A 19,627-nucleotide genomic window follows, 5' to 3' on the forward strand; every position below is an offset into this window, starting at 1 on the left:
AATTGGATAGGGAATGGGGAAAAACAAGATGAGGGGTGGGGTGGGGGAGAGGGAAATGGGGACCAAGACATGTGAAAGGGTATCAATGTATGGGAATTAATGCACCATCTATCTGGCAAATATCATGTAACCCTTCCATTAATTACAATAAAAATATATGAAAAAAATATGGACATTCAGAACAGGAATTCCAAAGCTATATGGCCTGGTATATAAACATTGTAGACAGGGTGCTGCAAAGTTATCTTCATATTGTTACCAAGCATTTTAGAAAATTATTAAAAATAGTAACAAATTGGTGTAAAAATTGATTTTTACTTGTAGTAAAATACCACAGGAAATTATATTTCCAAATTTTACAGAATATATGGCTATGACCATAGAAATAAATTGCAGAAATGGGGACCAAGACATGAGAAAGGGTGTCAATGTTTGTGAAGTAGTGCACCTTCTATCTGGTGAATATAATGTAAATCTTCTATTAATTACAATAAAAATATATGTATAAAAAGAAATAAATTGCAGGACAGCTTTATGATGTTTACAAAGAGTTCAATCAAATTAAGGAGTTCTTAATGAACTTGAATTTAATTAAATTCCTGATAAATATGAATGTTTTATTTGATGTCTATTTTACAAGCTATTTTATGTGAAAATTAGTCCTGCTAGATATATAACTATAACACAATTTATGTTATAGAAGTACATGTGTATATATTTATAGCTGCCTTTATTTGTTGCCTTTATATTTATTGTTGCATTTATTTATATTCATTATTTGTGTTTATGTTTATAAACTAATTTTGTCAATAGGTGTTCAAAAATATTCTCATTTTTGCAATTCAATTTTACTGAGTACAAATGGGACTGCGAATCTGTTCACAATTCTATGAGCCATTTTTTTCTTCACAATATGTCATCTCACATCTTTATTTCTTGGTATTTTGTTTTTCCTTAGTCATGCATGCTTTTTCAAGGTCCTATTCAAGGTCCTACTTGTTTTTCTTAGTCATTTACACTTCTAAATATAAATCAACTTCAAGTTAATACAAAAAGCTTACTGATAATTCTTGAAGTTACATTGAGATTTTTAATCTGCTACATAAATATTGATAACTTTAAAATATTTTACTATATCATCCTTTGTTTTCCACTATGTTTTACATTCATCTCATGCAATAGTTTTTCTGTTCTTTTTCAATGGTCACCTCTCATCACCTTATATTTGTTAGCTATTATACTTTTTTCCCTACTCTTGAGCCAAGCCCCACTTCTCATTTTCTAGAGGTTAATTGGAGATAGGAGTCTCTGGTCCTTTTGTTCCTGGGCTGGCTTTGAACCTTGATCCTCAGATCTCAACTTCCTGAGTAGCTAGGATTTCAGGCATGAGCCACCTGATCAGCTAGTACTTGTTGTGTTCTTATAAATGGAATCTGTCCTCAGTTTGCTTAACTTGATTTTGTCTTCTCTTTAACACAACATGAAATGCACTACTGATCAGGTGCTTAACACTGAATAACTTACTACAGTGGTTCTGAGATGGTCGTTGTCAACTCATGGGGACTTCCCCAAATATCTGCTGCTCTTCTTTTTGTTACGATTAGAGAAATATCTCCAGTTCCTTCACTTCCTCTTATATCTTATTGAGAGTGGCAGTTAAAAATTCTTATTTCTAAGACTCTGCTGCTTTTCATACTTTACTGTACTTGCACCACATTACTAAAACCACAAGAAAACACCATTCATTCAGATGTTGTAGGGATGTTCATCCATTACACTCATTTTTCTTTATTATATTGATTGGTAGTTACTTTAAAATTTCTATCCTAAAAAATTTTAGTCAGAAATAGCATATTAACTAATTAGAAAATTTTGTTGGAATTAATTTGCATATCTCCATAAGAAAAAATAAAGCATAATTAAATATTAACATGGGCTTAAAGATATTGTTTCACAAGTTCCTCATGGTTTTAATTGGGTTTTCCTACAAAAAAGTATATTTGCTTTACTATTTGTTTACCTATCAATTGGAAATATAAATTTACAAATATTTTTGTTGACTTAGTCTTTGTATTCTGTATCTTTAAGATGATCAATGAAAGGTTTTAGTTAAACAAAAAGAGATTCTAAAAATAATGTGTTTGCCAAATTGAACTGAAGTAATTTAATTTATATTAGTATATATTTGTTTATTGGTCATAGACTATGTATAAAGTAATGGGCTAGAGAAATACTATTTCTAGAAAAATTATGTACACAAAAGTATGCTGACTTAAATTATTCTTGTTGCTATTTCATGAAAATATTTTACAAACACAAAAATCTTGGAAAATAAATTTCACAATATTGCGAAGGAAAAGCACATTAAAATAATCAACATTAGAGAAGGGAATTTTTTTAAGTCAGCATATAGCAAAGTGACATTTTTAGATAACTTTTAAGTAAACACAAGTTATACTATAGTCATGTACAGAAAAATAATATAAAAGGAAATAAACTTAAAAATAATTTTTCAAATAGGTTGCGTTTATCTCTTTGATCAAAACAATCTAAGCAAAGTTCTTAATTAAATACCCATCAAGAATCTAATTATTAAGTGACCATAAAACCATTCTTGAACCTCCCTGTTTTGCCTATTTCGAAACTGATATAGTTTGTCAAATATGTTAGTTATTACACTTACATGATTGAGTATAGTTAATTGCCATTAAACTTTCTAAAATATAGGAATAACATTTCAGATGTTTTGTGTTTTCAAAATTCCCATTTCCACTGCTTTTAAAAGAGAGCAGGCAATAGCCCACAGAGAAAAAAAAATTGTTTTGAGTTTTTCCTATCAACTCTTTCCAGACACCAGTGCCTTAAGGCCACATTGTAATGGAGAGGGGCTTGTAAAGATTTAATCACTAGAGAAATATTTATGGAGTTTGTATTCTTTGAAAGATTATGAAAGTATTTGGGGATTCTGAATAACTACAAGATTTTGCCCCTAAATTCAAAGTACCTGTTCTATGACTATAATTCTTAAACATGGCTGAACATCAAAAATCTCTGATTTGGCCTGTTATATTTAGACTAGGAAGATTGCTGAGAAAAATAAAGTATTAGAAGTGTTGAGTCATCCACATAAAAAAGTTAAGAATTAATTCTTCACTGTTAGTAAAATTAATGGAGTATCTGGAAAACAGAATCACAAGAATTACACAATCTTCTTTGTCTATGTGTTAATCTGAGACCACACACCTCATATGATGACTTCAACTAAGTATCTCAGCATCTTATTTCATTTTCTTGATCTGCAAGATTATGCTAACAACACTGTCAAACAATGATTTATTACTGCGGTTTTTCTTTTACCAGTATCAGGGCTTGAACTTAATGCTTTGCACTCATTCTGCTTCCCTTTTTGATAGGCTGACACACTACCACTTGAGCCATGCCTTTAAGCTTGTCTCATTTTTTAATTAGTCTAATATTTGCTCAAAATGATAGAAAACAAAAAGAAACATTAGTTCTTATTAATATTCTACTGTAAATATAATCAGCAAATAATGGGCGAGTTAGGACATTTTATAACTTCCATTCTGTACAACATGTACTTTTAAAGTATGAAGAAAAATAACTCATTCAGTTACACAAATTGAATCATGTATTTGATACGTTGTAGCCTGGAATAGACCCTCTTTCTATAAAGGATAAGACAGAACATACTTTATTTTTGTAAGTTACACAGATACATTATATAGTATATATGTTATATAGTATAGTTATACAACGTATACTATATTATACTATACAGTATACCATATTGTATAAATATACATATATAAAGTGTTTATTGTAGTTGTCAGGGTCCTTCTTGGACGTCTAGGAGGGGGATGAAGTGGTGGCAGAGTCCACAAATAATCCCGGGAACCCAGACTCCGGAGACCAGACTCGAGGTGCAGATCTAACTTTATTTTTAAAAACGTGCTTGCTTAAACACATATCAAGCAAATGGCCACCATCTCACACCAACAGCAAATAGGGACCTTTCTGGTGCAATTGTCAGCCAGTGGTGTCCTGAGACACACCACATTTGGCGGGAGTATCCGGGAGCTTCTGCTCTAGGCGGAAGCAGCCATGTCACTGGGTGTGCCCAGAAGTGTACGTGCCTTTCGGCACAGAGTCGCAGAAGCACAGATAGCAACCTGGGCTTCTATGCCACCAGCTAGAAGGCCCCACAGTTTATAATATATATATATATATATATATATATGAAAGTATATATATACATATATATATACTATCGTATATATAACCACATATAATATAAATAGACCAGTAATAAACTTAGATGTCTATTTTGATATTATGCTTTTCCAGGTGACAACTTGGAGATACCTACTAACATATTTTATGCCACATCTATTAAATACTGATAAATCATTCCTGCCTCAAAAAGTTGAAGAATTAAAAGGAAATAATTTATATAAAGAACGTCTTGTGGAGGAGTAATAAATTTGTGTTTGCAGAGATAGAGTATATACCTCTAAAATACTGGGTAACTACCAATAATGCCAACATTTTGATAGCATAATTTTGTACACTAGTATCTGAGTGATGTTTTTTTTTATTTTTTATTGTAATTAGTAAAAGGGTTACATGATATTTGCCAGATAGAAGGTGCATTAATTCACATACATTGATACCCTTTCACGTGTCTTGGTACCCGTATCCCTCCCCCCCCCACACCCCCCACCCATCTTGGTTTTCCCCCCTTCCCTATCAAATTTCAAATATCCAAATAAAAATAAATTCAATAAATCAGATAACAAGGTGAGATACTATACCAATATGAGATAACCAAGGGACAGCAAAGGAGATGCGAGACAACATAGTACATTAAGGACAACAATCATTCATTATATGGCTTTCGTTTCACTATCCTGGAGGTCCTTTCAATTAGCTTCACATTATATGTCCTTATGTATCAAGATTTTGCTCTATTGCAAATATCTGCTAGTAGAGCCCAAGGTTTCTACTGATTGTGACGAATGAGGGAAACCATTGGACCTAAGTTCCTTTGAGTCTGGCTTACTTCACTTAATATGATTTTTTCTAAATCTTTCCATTTCCTAACAAATGGGGCGATGTCATTCTTTCTGACAGCAGCATAGAATTCCATTGTGTACAAATACCACATCTTGTTGATCCACTCATCAACTGAGGGACATCTAGGTTGGTTCCATACCTTTGCTATGGTGAATAGTGCTGCAATGAACATGGTTGTGCTAGTAGGTTTAGTATGTCCTTGTTTCTGGGTGGTTGGGTAAATGCCAAGTAGTGGAATTGCTGGGTCATAGGGGAGTTCTATGTTTAGCCTTTTGAGGCACTGCCACACTGCTTTCCATAGTGGTTGAACGAGTTTGCACTCCCACCAACAGTGTAGTAGTGATCCCTCCTGGCCACATCCCCTCCAGCATCTGTTGTCATTCATTTTCCTGATCCTGGCCATTCTAGCTGGAGTGAGGTGGAATCTTAGAGTTGTTTTGATTTGCATTTCTTTTATGACCAGAGATGTTGAGCATTTCTTCATGTGTCTATAGGCCATTTTTGTTTCTTCTTCAGAGAAGACTCTCTTTAACTCTTTGGCCCATTTTTTAATGGGATGGGTGTTACTTTGGAGGTTAGTTTTGGAGTGATTCAATTTTTTGAGTTGTTGATATATTTTAGATATGAGGCCTTTGTCCGTTGTTTGGTTGGTGAAGATCTTCTTCCACTCTGTAGGCTTCCTGATTAGTTTACTAGCTATATCCTTTGCCATACAAAAGCTCTGCAGTTTAATGCAGTCCCACTTATCCAGCCTTTCTCTGATTTGTTGTGATTCTTGGTCCTTATTAAGAACGTTTATACCTGTGCCAAGGAGGCCTAGTGTATCTCCTATTCCTTCCTGTAGAGTTTTCAGTGTGTCAGCTTTTACCTCCAGGTCTTTGATCCATTTGGAGTTAATTCTAGTGCAAGGTGACAAAGAAGGATTCAGCTTTAGTTTTCTGCAGGTGCTTAACCAGTTCTGCCAGCACAACTTGTTGAAGAGGCTGTCTTTCTTCCATTCTATTTTTTGGCTCCCTTGTCAAAGATTAGGTGGCCATAGGTCTGTGGTTTAATATCTGGGTCCTCAGTTCTATTCCATTGGTCTTCAGGCCTGTTCCTGTGCCAGTACCAAGCTGTTTTGAGAATTATAGCTCTGTAATAGAGTCTAGACTTTGGAATTGAAATTCCTCCAGCGCTGTTCTTTCTGCTAAGAAGTGTTTTTGCTATACGGGGTCTTTTATTATTCCATATGAAATTTTGGATTGCCTCTTCTATTTCTTTAAAGAATGACATTGGGATGTTGATGGGTATTGCATTGAATTTGTAGATAGCTCTTGACAAGATTGTCATTTTCACAATGTTGATTCTTCCAATCCAGGAGCATGGGAGGTTTTTCCATTTCCTTAGTTCTGCTTTAATTTCCTTTTTTAGGGTGTTAAAATTTTCGTCAAAAAGTTCCTTTACATTCTTAGTTAAGGTAATTCCTAGGTACTTTATTTTCTTTGAGGCTATTGTGAAAGGAGTTTCTTTCCTGATTATTGCCTCGTTCCTCTCACTGTTGGCATAAAGGAAGGCAGTTGATTTTTGAGGGCTGATTTTATAGCCTGCTACTGTTCCAAAGCTTTGAATCAGCTCAAGGAGCTTGGGAGTAGAGTCTATAGGATTCTTTAAATACAGAATCATGTCATCTGCAAAGAGGGATAGTTTTATTTCCTCTTTCCCTACTTGGATCCCCTTTATGCTTGCTTCTTGCCTTATTGCACTGGCTAGGAATTCTAGTACTATGTTAAAGAGGAGTGGAGAGAGTGGGCATCCTTGTCTCGTTCCTGATTTTAGAAGGAATGGCTTTAGATTTTCACCATTAAGTGTAATACTAGCAGTAGGTTTCTCATACACAGCCTTTATTACATTGAGGAATGTTCCATGGATTCCTAGTTTCTCCAGAGCTTTTAACATAAAGGGGTGTTGGATCTTGTCAAATGCCTTTTCCGCGTCTATTGAGACAAACATGTGATTTTTGTCCTTGCTCCTGTTGATGTGTTGAATTATATTAATTGATTTGTGTATGTTGAACCAGCTTTGCCTCCCTGTGATGAATCCAGTTTGATCATAGTGTATAATTTGTTTGATGAGTTGTAGACGGTTGGCCAGTATTTTGTTGAGAAGTTTTGCATCGATGTTCATCAAAGATATAGGTCTATAGTTCTCTTTCTTTGATGAATCTCTGTCTGGTTTGGGGATGAGGGTTATACTGGCTTCATAGAATGAGTTTGTAAGGAACCTTCATTTTCAGTTTTGTTGAAGAGCTTGAGGAGTATTGGTGTGAGCTCTGCTTTGAAGACCTTATAGAATTCAGCTGTGAATCCATCTGGCCCTGGGCTTTTCTTAGGTGGAAGTTGTCTAATTTCCATTTCTATTTCAGAGCTTGAAATAGGCCTGTTGAGTTGGCTTAGTTCTTCTTGGTTCAGTGTGGGTATGTTAATATTGGCTAGGAATTCATCCATTTCATCTAGATTCTCAAATTTGTTGGCATAAAGTTTTGAGAAGTATTCCCTCATGATATTCTGGATCTTGGTAATTTCTGTCATGATATTACCATTTTCATCTGTGATTTTGTTTATTTCGATATGCTCTCTTCTGTTTTTGGTAAGATTTGCTAAGGGCTTGTCAATTTTGTTAATTCTTTCAAAGAACCAACTGTTTGTTTTGTTGATTCTTTCTATTGTTTTTTTGGATTCCAAATCATTTAATTCTGCTTTGATTTTAATTATTTGCTTTCTTCTACTGGGATTAGGGTTGGTTTGTTGGTCTTTTTCCAGGAGCTGAAGGTGAGACATTAACTTGTTGGTTTGCAATTTTTCCAACTTGTTGTAGGCACTCAGCGCTATAAATTTTCCTCTGAGTTCTGCCTTTGCTGTGTCCCAAAGGAGTTGGTATTTTGTGTGCTCCTTACTGTTAAATTTCATAAACTGTTGTATTTCTGTTCTGATCTCTTCGATGACCCATTGGTGATTCAACAATGTGTTGTTCAGTCTCCATGAGTTACAGGGTTTTTGTTGGTGGACATGTGTGTTCAGTTCCAGTTTGATGCCTTTGTGGTCTGAGAGTGTGCATGGAATAATTTCAGTTTTTCTGAATCTATCCAGGTTTGTTTTATGGCCTAAAATGTGGTGTATTTTGGAAAATGTTCCATGTGCTGCTGAGAAAAACGTATATTGTGTTGTTGCTGGGTGGAATATTCTGCAGATGTCTGTTAGATCTAGTTGGTCTATATAGTTCTTCAGTTCTAAGGTTTCTCTGTTGAGTTTTTGCCTTGTTGATCTGTCCATAGGTGAAAGTGGTGTGTTAAAGTCCCCGACAATCCCTGTATTTCGATCTATGTATGGTTTCAGTGTAAGTAAAGTTTGCTTGATGAAGTTTGGAGCTCCGGGATTGGGTGTGTAAATATTTAGGATCGTTATGTCTTCCTGGAGGAAAGATCCCTTTAGTAGTATGTAGTAACCTTCTTTGTCTTTTCTTACTAATTTTGGTTTGAAGTCTATTTTATCTGATATGAGGATGGAAACTCCAGCCTATGCCGTTTAATTGGAGAGTTGAGTCCATTGATATTGAGAGTTAGGATTGAGAGATATTTATTAGGTCCTACCATTTTTAAAAGCTTTTATTTGGGCCTGTGTCTTGACAGTTCTTGTGGTCCTTAGGTGGTATGCTGTTTAGGTGCCATTTCTTTCCCTATATTGCATTTATTTTGGTTTTCTATGTATAGAACATCTTTCAGAATTCTCTGTAGTGTTGGTTTTGTTGCGACATATTGTTGCAGCTTTTCCCTGGAATGGAATGTTTTTATTGTTCCCTCAGTTATGAATGAGAGCTTAGCTGGGTACAGTATTTTTGGTTGGTAGTTATTTGACTTAAGGGCATGACATATATGCTTCCAGTCACTTCTTGCTTGCATGGTCTCTGCTGAGTAATCTGGGGTTATTCTGATTGGTTTTCCTTTATAGGTTACTGAACCCTTTTCCCTGGCTGCCTTTAGGATCCTTTGTTTGGTTTCTACTGATCCAGTTCAGATTACGATGTGGCGGTGAGATGTTCTTTTCTGGTCAGGTCTGTTTGGGGTTCTAAAAGCTTCTTGTATCTGGATGGGTCTGCCCTTCTGGATATTTGGGAAATTCTCTGAGATGATTCCCTGAAGTATATTTCCAATACCATTGACCTCTTTCTCCAGACCCTCCTCAATACCAATTAGCCTTACATTAGGCTTCCTAATTGTATCTTGGACCTCCTGAAGCGCTCTCTCATTTTTCCTAGATTTGGATTGACTCATTTTCTGTTCCTTCTCTATAATAACTAAATTATCTTCAGCCCCAGAAATTCTCTCCTCTGCATTGTCTAACCTGCTATCAAAGCTATCTACTTTATTTTTCATCTCCCTTGCTACTAATTGCTCATTTTTGATGCCTTGCATCTCTTCTTTTAGATCATGTATGGATTTCTTTAGCTCCTTGATTTCCATTTGAGTGGTTAGCTCAGTAGCTTTATTTTCTTTGAACATTTGCTGGAGTTCGGTCACCTTTTTATTTGTGGATTCTATGAATTCATACATCTATCTTTGAACAGCCTTTATTATGGCCTCCTTTATGGCTTCTTCTTTTTTACTTATCACCTTTTTTATGGTTTCCTCTTGTTCAGCTATGGCTTCCTCCCTTATCTCTTTCTTTATATTTTCACATTTTTCATTAATGATGTTTATTAATTGCATTTGTACAGCACTTGGAACACTCTCCTCTAGGTTTGCCAATGACTGTTCCATTGGCTGTTTACATTGGGTGGGGGAGGTGGGAGATGTTGTTTCTTGATTTGACATTTTTCTTGAGTTTCTTGTTCTGCCCATTTGAAAATGGGAGCAAGATTAATACTAAACACGATTATAGTTTTTCAGATATAACCAACCTAGACCTCTGTAGCTGGCAGACTCTAGATGTCCACAAGTTTTGATTGGTGTTATCACTCTTTCTTTTTTTGCAGTTACCGACTAGTCTAATTATTCACTGTTAAGCGATTTATATCCAAAACAATAAGCCTCTCAATCCAATCTCTATTGTCTTTCAGTCCCTCTGAGCCTAGAGAATGATTAAACACCTAGATATACAATGTTGCTCAACAGCCATCAAGTGTAGATCCATGCAGTATAAGGGTTGAAAGAGGAGCAGAGGTCCAGAGACAGAAAAATAGAATGAGAGAGGTCAGGGGGTAATTAGGTAGAGTGTTTGAGTACAAAGTTTGGAAAGTGTTAGAAGAAAACTTATGTGTTGCTGCGCGACTAGCTCTTAGCCCAGCCAGTGGCCTCACAGTGGACCATGGGATGGATCTGCGAGCTTCCGTCTGAGCGCCAGTTGGCGGACGTTTTCCTGTGTTGCTTCCAGGGGCCGTCCCAAGCCAAGGGTCTGGGGATTGAGAGTTTCAGGAGCTCTCAGCAGGACCAGCAGGAGGCCCCTCTGTTCCCAGGGGTGGGGCCCAGCTGGGGAGGTGGGCTCCAAGGGCGGAGCCGTGCCGTTTTGGTTCTCAGAAGGGGAGCTTGGCTGCTGGTCGGCCCTTCAAATCCCTGCGGTGTTTCCACTGCTTTGTCAGAGTCTGTGACTGTGGGGGGGGACCTCGGTGGTGTCTTGCTAAGGATTCCCCGCTGGAGGATGCCCCGCTCGAGAATTGAGGGGGTGCAGATGCTGGCTCCTATTTACCCGCACCCCCTACCCACTTTTGTAAGGCAGGGTCCCAAATTCCTCCACTCTCCAGATCCAGTGGCCTGGGAGAGGAGCCTGGTGGGGGGGTGGGAGCTGGGACAGCCCTGCCTCCCCTGGTGGGGTGCTGAGTCTTAGGGTCCGCCCGCTTGTCAGTCTCCAGTCATAGGGCTGGGGGTTGAGCCCGTTGGGCGGGTGGGATTTGGGGCAGCCCCGCCTCCCTTGGTGGGGTGCTGGGTCTTATGGGTAGCCCGCCTGTCAATCTCCAGTCAATGGCCTGAGGGAGGGGGCTGTTGAGGGGAGGAACAGGATTCTAAATTCCTTGCCCCCTGCTCCCGCCAGTCTTTCTTGGGCGGGGTGATGGAATCTGAGTTAAATTCTATTGCTTGGCACCCGCTGTGCTTTCCTGATGTGTTTGGGGATGCGCTGTATTACTCACGCCTCTGCGTCCCTCTGCGGGTGCTCCACGGTGGTGGGGAGTCTTTCACCCCCCTAGGGTCTCCGCCGCCGCCTGTGTTCTGCGTCTGGGTTCCGCTGCTTCCGCCGTTCACTGGCCCGGTTCTGTGCTGGTTTCTGCAGCCATTGGGCTCCCAGCCTGGCACCCTCCACTGCCACCGCTTTTCGTGGATTAAAGCCCGTGCCCGCCCCTGCTTTCCCCGCGTGGAGCCGGTGCCAGCTCAAGCCGCTTTTCGCGGCTTGGTCTGGCGCGGCTTTCCGCGGCTTTGGGCGAGAGGTGGGGGAGGGGTCCTCGCGTTCCGAATTCTTTGAGAAAGTTGGATGTGAGCTTTATCTAGATTTCTTTTCCGGTTTGAGTCCTTCTCCGTTGCTTTTTGAGTTTGTTGTTGTGGATTTCTTTAGATAGTTGGCTCGTGGGACTCCCTGGTTCTCTCTTTTTGTCAGAGAAAGCTAGGCAGCGTCCCTATTGTCTCGACGCCATCTTCCTTCCCCTGAGTGATGTTTTTGTATTTATTAAAACAAAAAATAATCATCTGCTAAATTATAACTCTGAACTAGTATTTATTATACTGTCTCAATCAGTGTGAAAATGAATATATGGTATAAAATATACAAATAAATGAAATAAATTGTATATAGTTGTTAGAATCTCATGTCCAGTGTGTTGATAAAACCTAGGGTGTTCGGTATAATTTGCAGTTCTTCTACCAGTGAGTTACTCCCTTCCCATAAATAATATGTATTATCTGATATACATAATCATGTACTATGCATTGAATTCATATGATTAGTTCTTCATGCGTAATTGTTGTGGAAATAAAGTTATTTAATAAGCACATATATTTCATTTCAAATAATATAGAAAATATGGATTGGGGAATATGATTTTTCTTCCTTTCTCTCCTTCCTTCTTTCCTTCCTTCCTTCTTTCCTTCCTTCCTTCCTTCCTTCCTCCCTCCCTCCCTCCCTTCTCTCTCTCTCTCTCTCTCTCTCTGTCTCTGTCTCTGTTTTTGTTAGTACTAGGCATTAGAACCAGGTCTCATGCTTTTAGGTGAGTCTCAATCAGTTCAGACATTCCACAGTACATTTTGCTTTTAAGTTATTTTTCAGGAAGGGTGCTTTTATCATCATCAGCCTCAGACCACCATCCTCCACCTTTATTTTAGTTGAATTGTATAAACATCCAATTTTGCTATGGGTGGCCTACATCTACAGTCTTCTTAATCTCTGCCTATACTCATTTGGTATTATAAGTACAACCCATTATGCTTGGCCTTGAGATCATATTTTTAAACATAATGTACCTTCAAAATAGTAAAGTTAAGTCCTCCATATGTTAAATGATTATTTTGATACAATTTTATCTATTTTATATAGTTTTTAAAAGGAAAATTATTAAAAAACAAATATGTTGCTGTATTGAATTTTATTGTATTTTATACAGGACTTTGGAGATGATGGATCCTTGTACATTACAAAAGTTACCACTACTCACATGGGCAATTACACTTGCTATGCAAATGGGTATGAACACATCTACCAGACTCATATCTTCCAAGTGAACGGTAAGACGTGGTGAAATCATCAGTTTTGCTTCATTTGATAAACAAAAAGCATCAAAACTAACAGGGCAAGAGAGACTTTAGTGACTTTTTTACTGTTTACACTTTGGCAACTCTCATTTTTTCACTTTGGAATATAGTGTTAATGTAAGTGAATTTAAATTTGAAAAAGCACCCAGGTGAATGAAATATTTAACAATAATTTTACTGTAAATATTAGAGTATTTTGTTTTTCATTAGAAAATGGAAGTAAAGAAAATTTAAGTGTACAAAATTTAATTTTTACATTTTTTGGTTTTTATATAAAAATAGGCAGATACAAATATTAGAAATTCAAAACTTTTACAATGGAAAAATTTAATTAGATAATGGCCTACTGATTTCACTATTGTTCCAGGAAATTTCCATTCATATATGGAAATTTTTTTAGCCAGTCCTGGGGCTTGAACTCAAGGTCTGAGCATTGTCCTTGGGCTTTCTGTAGGTTTGAGCTCTACCAGCTGAGCCACAGCACCACCTCAGGCTTTTCCTACATATGTGATATCCAGGAATCAAACCGGGTCTTCCTGCATGCTAGACAAACACTCTACCACTTGGCCAAACTCTCAATCCAATGGAAAATTTTATTCTAGTAATGGCAATTTCAGATCTTAGTAAAGGTCACATCAGAGACTAGGGATGCTAACACATTCACCAATGTCATACTTGCAATCAGAATTTTCTTGATCCAATTTTAGTTATTTACTCAAGTTGGTATAGGATCGTATGTATGATTTACTAATTAATACCAGTGTGTTTCCATAGTTAATCTTGTTTCTTGTTTCTCTACTCATTTTTTTTCTTTATTTTTGGGACTTAAACTCTGGATTTGGGAGTTTTCACTAGCTGTTCAGCTCAAGACTATGCCCTACCCCTGGAGCCACAGTGCTATTTCTGGTTTTCGGATGAATAATTGGAGATAAAAGTCTCACAAACTTTTTAATTCCCCAGGCTGGCACTAAACTCATATCTCAGCCTTCTGAGTAGCTAGGAATTACAGACATGGGCCACTGCACCCAGCTTCTACTCATCCTTTTTAAGAAATGTAGACAAATTATCTAAGGTTTATCTGTAGATCAAATAGTATATGGTGCTCAAAGAAGGTATGCAATCCTTTCAATAAATGTGTTTTCTCAGACAGATGTCAATTTGTGTTTGAATAAGGAACATTTTTAAGCTATATTCCTAGGATGAGTCCTAAAGATTGTTAGAAGCTATCTCTACCAAAAAAAGTCCATGAAATTTCATTTCCAACCAAGTGAAAAAAATAGCTGAATATAAAAGGTATAGGGGAAGAGAACCTGGCAAGTGCACAAGCAAGTCTGAGGTCTTGATTTCAACCTAAGTTAACCATTTCCTTTTTTTTCTTTTGTGCAAGAGTTTGAACTCAGAGCCACATGAAATTATTTGAGTTTTGTTATTTGAAGATGGCACTCTACCACTTAAGTAACACCTCCACTTCTGGGTTTTGGCTAATTAATTGACTATAATTTTTTGCCAATTTTTCTACCTAGATATCAAATCTTTGCTTTATGAGTAGCTAGGGTTACAGATTGGAGCCACCATCTATTAGCTTTTAGTTGGTCAATGAATAACTCACCAAGACTACCTATGTGTTTAAGCAGTTCAATTGTACTTTTTGCCATTCCTGGGGCTTGAAATCAGAGCCTGAGCACCATTCTTTGGGCTTTCTCAAGGCAAGTGCTCTACCAGTTGAGCATAGCACCATTTCCAGCTTTTTCTATGTATGTGGTAATGAGGAATAAACCTGGGTCTTTGTGCATGCTAGGCAAGCACTCTACCACTAGGCCAAACTCCTGGCCCCTCAATTGTACTTTTAAATTCAATTTTACATTTCCGGCTTTATCCGATAACATTGATTTATCAAGTTCAACTACCATAGTTCAAATACTTTCTATTGCTCTTTACCTACAAAAGAAGACAATAAGAATACGCCCTACCACAGAGACACAAAACAATGGGAACTGAACGAAGAAAGTATTTCCTTACACAAAAAAGAAGTCCTGATAATGTGGCCTGGGCTGAATAAATCTGTGTTATCAGTGCCCTAAATTACCCCTGGGCCTCTTTTCACTGGCATGTGTTACTTTGAAATGGCTATGAGATTTTTGCATATAGTTGTCAGTAAAGAAAAAGGAAGAGAGAGAAAGAAAAAAGGGCATGGAACATATAAGGAAGCATTTCAAAAGGTTTTTTAGTGAAAGCAACAATAATTATTTTGGTTATCCTTTCCTAAACAGAAAATATTTGCAATATATGTTTGTGGTCTCTGTGTATCATGAAGCACAACCCTCCCAAAATTCAATCAATCAAAAGGAAGAGAGAAGTGAGCATTGTGTGGGCAAATGGCCATTGTTGCCACAAAAGTTTCTGATATGTCAAGACATTTTACAAAACATTGATATATCAGTGATTCTTTATAATAAAAATACTAACAATTACTTAGGATTACTTAGAAAAATTGCAACCTTAATTAGTTTTTTATATTGTATCTACTTTTTAGTATAGCTTTCCTTTTGTGTTATGTTTTTTTAAATTTGACATCATAACTGTGTCTGAATAAATAAAATAAATGGTGTGGTATACTCTTCTAGGTCAATAAGCAAAGAATAGTTGAGATTGTGGAGAGACTCAGGAAATGAAATTAATATGTGACCGAATGCAAACTATCTAGCATCTCTAAGGACACAGTTAATCTTCAAAACTATTTTAACTCTTTCTATTTTCTATCCTCTTTCAAAAAGAAAACTTAAAGAGACCCTAGGTCAGTGGCTTATGTATGTAATTCTGGCTATTTATGATGCTGCTGATTTCAGAGGATTGTGGATAGAAGCTGGACTCGTAACTCTTATTTTCAATTAATCACACAAAAAAGAGGAGCTGTGGTACTAGCCTTGAGCACCAAGGCTCAGGGACAGCATCCATGCAAGTTCTAGTGCTAGGATTGGAGAGAGAGAGAAAGAGAGAGGGGAAATGGAGAAAAAGAGATGGGGGGAGATCCAATGAAACTAAATCTTTTTTTGTCCGCATGGGACATGAAATCTAGGCCTAGGCATGTCCCTGAGCTCTTCAGCTCAAGGCTACTTCCCTATTCCTTGAGTCATAGTGCCACTTCTGAAACTTAATTTTCATTGAAATATATAAGATTTATCTAGAAATGTGGTCTATTAGCACTTGAGATGAAATAATTGATTTGTTATCATGACAATCCGAAAACATTTCAAGAGAGTGGAATTTTTGAGTGTTACTGAAATGCAAAATTTATTTAAACATCCTAGAGTACAGACAAAATCTATCAGTAATCATTTTTCTTTCTAGCAATACAAAACTAGATTCCAGAAATAAGAGAGTGCTTCTTCATCCTTGCTTGGAAAAACAGTAGTATATATCAAAGGCATTTGATTCTATCAGTGGAATTCATTTCATCTTCTTACATAAAGTAAATAGTCTTTAGATCTTAAGTTTATGGTACAGTATGCCTCTGGGCAAAATGCTTGCCGATACTCACAGTAAACCCATGTGAAGGCTATATTTCACTCATTCAAAGACATTTAAGAGTCTGGGGCAATACAGGTGGCTTCCCTTTTCTATTCTTGTCAAACTTGTCGTGAAAAATATTTGCTTTTGTAGGATGTCCCTGTATCTATTTTTTCCTTTTTAAAAAAGTAGATGTGATTCTGCAAACAATGTTCTCCTTCAAAGAAGGAAATTTCTTTTAGAAATGTATCACTTTTATAATCTTTATTAAAAATGGTTTAGAAGAAGTGGCTGAGCGATCAGAGCAATAGGGTTTTTCTGTTTTGCAGCATAGACTGGAACATCCCCATCCTCATCCATTCCAGGTAGCAGGAGATCCTCTGCTGGGCACAGACATATCTGTAAGCTTTGTATAAAGTCCAACTGTGAAGGAAAACAAAAATCTTTTGCTGACAGTGAGACCTAGGACACAAATAATTAGATACCTTTTCCTCCTTTATTTTCCAACCGCCTCTGTGAGTTAGCAAAGGACTTGAGAGACACTTTGATGGAGACTCTAGGTTAGTATTCTCTGCAGTTCTAGAAAAAAAGAGCCATTGTAACTCATGTAAGTTCTGAGAGTGTCCCATACTAAATGGATTAGAGGCAACAATCAATAATAGTGTAGTGTGTCGGGGGGTACTGGTTTTGAACTGTGAGGTTCTCATTTGCTGGACAGGTTCTCACTGTAACTCAATGCTCCAGTTAAAAATGTGGTAACATCCTTGTTTTTGCCTGAAAGTGACCGGGAATGTGGTTCTATTTAACCTTCCCTACTATCACTAAAAGTCATATACAAACATGCCCACAGCCTTTTCTGTTAAGGAAGGGAGACAATCTTTGGGGCTGACCTGGCCTCGAATTGAGATCTTTTATCTCTGCCTAGTGAGTAGCTGTGATTACAGATAAGACTCTTATCTTATTAATGTAGCAGAAAATTACTTGCAAATGTAGCTTTCAGCTACACATAACTAAACAGAAAGTTATTGTGAATATAGCTAAACTCAACAGTACAGACCAAATGGAATTCTAAATATCATGTATGAATCTGGTTTGGTGCAATACCATATAGTACAACAGTTGGAAAGCTTTGGCATGAGCATTCTGAGTGCAAGGACAATTTGACTTCTGTATCTAAACCCTTTCTCCAAAGCATAAGAAAAAAAGATTAAGTACAATAAGATAAAATATATACAATCCAATAGAAAAATTGCATAAAGAGACAATAAAGAACAGGTGTAACAATTTGCAACCAAAAACAAGATGCACACTTTACCCCAGTATGAATGAGCAAGGATGCAAATGTTGAAGGCATCTCTAAGCCCCAGGTTTCAAAGATGATTTTCATTGAAATAGATCAAAATTTGTAGTTGGGGATGTTAGCAAGCCCTCCATCTCGGTCCTCAATCCTTCCCAGAAAACCAGTTGGTCTGGTAAAGCCTAAATGCTACTAGCCTTCAGCTCTGGCCTTTCCTCCCACTTCACTTCCTGGAGCTGCATGTTACCTCTAACCCCCGACTCCATAAGTTGAGTATCCTTCACTTAGATGTAAACTCCATCCTATTCTTCACCAGAAAAAAAGAGCACTACTGCTCTCCACCCAGACCTAAACTGTCCTGCTTAAGCACTGTTTAGAATATTTCTTGACTCTTGCCCAGATGGTATAAGGATGCCCATGAAGAGGGACAGATGCCACTTCTCCCTCTCCCATGGAGTTGGTGGCCTTGTCAACCTTGTCCAGCAATAAAACTTTCCTGTAAGTAACTATGTCCTCCTGGTCTTCTGGGATGGGTGCTTTAAACTCCTGGGTTTTCTTTGGACTTTACCTTACAATGATAGAATATTTTAATTTGGATATTAGTTATTTTAGAATAATTTATTTATAATTTTAACCTTATAAGTTTCATTTCTCCCTGGTAATTTAATAATGAAACACAACATATTACATTCTGGACATCGTTCTGTTCTTGTGTGAATTGGATCTCTATGAAGAAGCCTCACCATATGTAGTGTTTGACTGAGGCTGAACAGAACACTGATTGTGGAGAATTGAACATTGCAGAGCCAGAGGCAATGAATTACTGTAGTTCTTATTTAGGAATTACTATATTTAGTATTTAAATATTCATTTAATATCAGCGAATATGTTTGACTCAAAATTCTCTTAATCGTAAGATAAGACTCTTTCAATGGGTAGAGAGAAACAGTATGACCTCTCACTTCCACCAAACAGAAAGCTAAGACTGCTACACAGAAGATCTGAATTCCCTGAATGGTATTCCTACCCATCTGATACTCTTACCAATGTGTTTGAATAAATGCATTAATATGTAACTTTCTCTGATTCTATAACTATAAAATTTATGCAACCTCTTTTGTTAGTGAAGCACATTATTTGAAATAAGTGAATTGTATTGCAAGGGTTGGTCAGTCTTATTTTGCTCAGAATATCTTCTAATTTTCTTTGGAATAAGAGCTCTATTTTTAGATTGATACTATTGCATAATTACAGTATCTTGATATCATGATTTAATCTAATTGCAGAATTTCTAAATAGCTTTAATGGACAATGTAATTTAGCATGTGAAATAATGTATGAGAGGAATTTTCAGGACTTGTTATATTAATGTACTTTCTATCACATTTCAAAATCTTCTAGAAAGTGATGATATTCATGCTTACCAGTAGCTCCCAAGAGGAGCTATAGGAAATCTGCAGAAGGTACTAAGGATAGGGATTTCCTAAGTGTGAGTATCCCCAGTGTAGCTCAGAGGAAATGACTTAGATTTTAATGTTGATTGTGGAAATTACAAGTGAACCAGGAAGAAAAGATAGAAAAACAGACAACAATGACAGAAAAAGAGCGTACATTTACAATATTCCTGAGCATCCTATGCAGTTAGGATTCAATTCCAGTGCATCCTTCTGAGTAACACAGAGTATATTCACCAATGCCATTTCATGATCTAATCTCTGATTGGCTCAGGACTAGTACTTAAACTATTAAATCTTAGGCAGATCTTGTCTTTTTGAAAACAGCTTTAGGAAAGGTGGCAGGCAAAAACCAAGACACAAATGATTAAGTCCTGTTTATGTGATGCTTGACTGTAACCATAATAGTAAAGCCACAATGCAACATTATTTCTAGGTATCTGTAGATGGATAGGAAGATAGATAGACAGATAGATAGATAGATAGATAGATAGATAGATAGATAGATAG

At 37.0% G+C, this 19,627-nt stretch overlaps 1 protein-coding gene across 2 annotated transcripts in view; it reads left to right on the forward strand.

Moving 5' to 3' along the window:
• Fstl5 (follistatin like 5) overlaps positions 1-19,627 on the forward strand; it is a 570,877-nt gene that overhangs the window by 360,396 nt on the left and 190,854 nt on the right. For both annotated transcript variants that reach the window (XM_090343981.1, XM_090343982.1), the window contains exon 7: positions 12,712-12,832. In XM_090343981.1, the coding sequence (XP_090200107.1) occupies positions 12,712-12,832 (121 nt within the window). The remainder of the gene's footprint in view (positions 1-12,711; positions 12,833-19,627) is intronic.

Source organism: Megascapheus bottae, chromosome 13, assembly GCF_031878675.1.
Source record: "Megascapheus bottae isolate mThoBot1 chromosome 13, mThoBot2.hap1, whole genome shotgun sequence".
Classification (NCBI taxonomy): domain Eukaryota; kingdom Metazoa; phylum Chordata; class Mammalia; order Rodentia; family Geomyidae; genus Megascapheus; species Megascapheus bottae.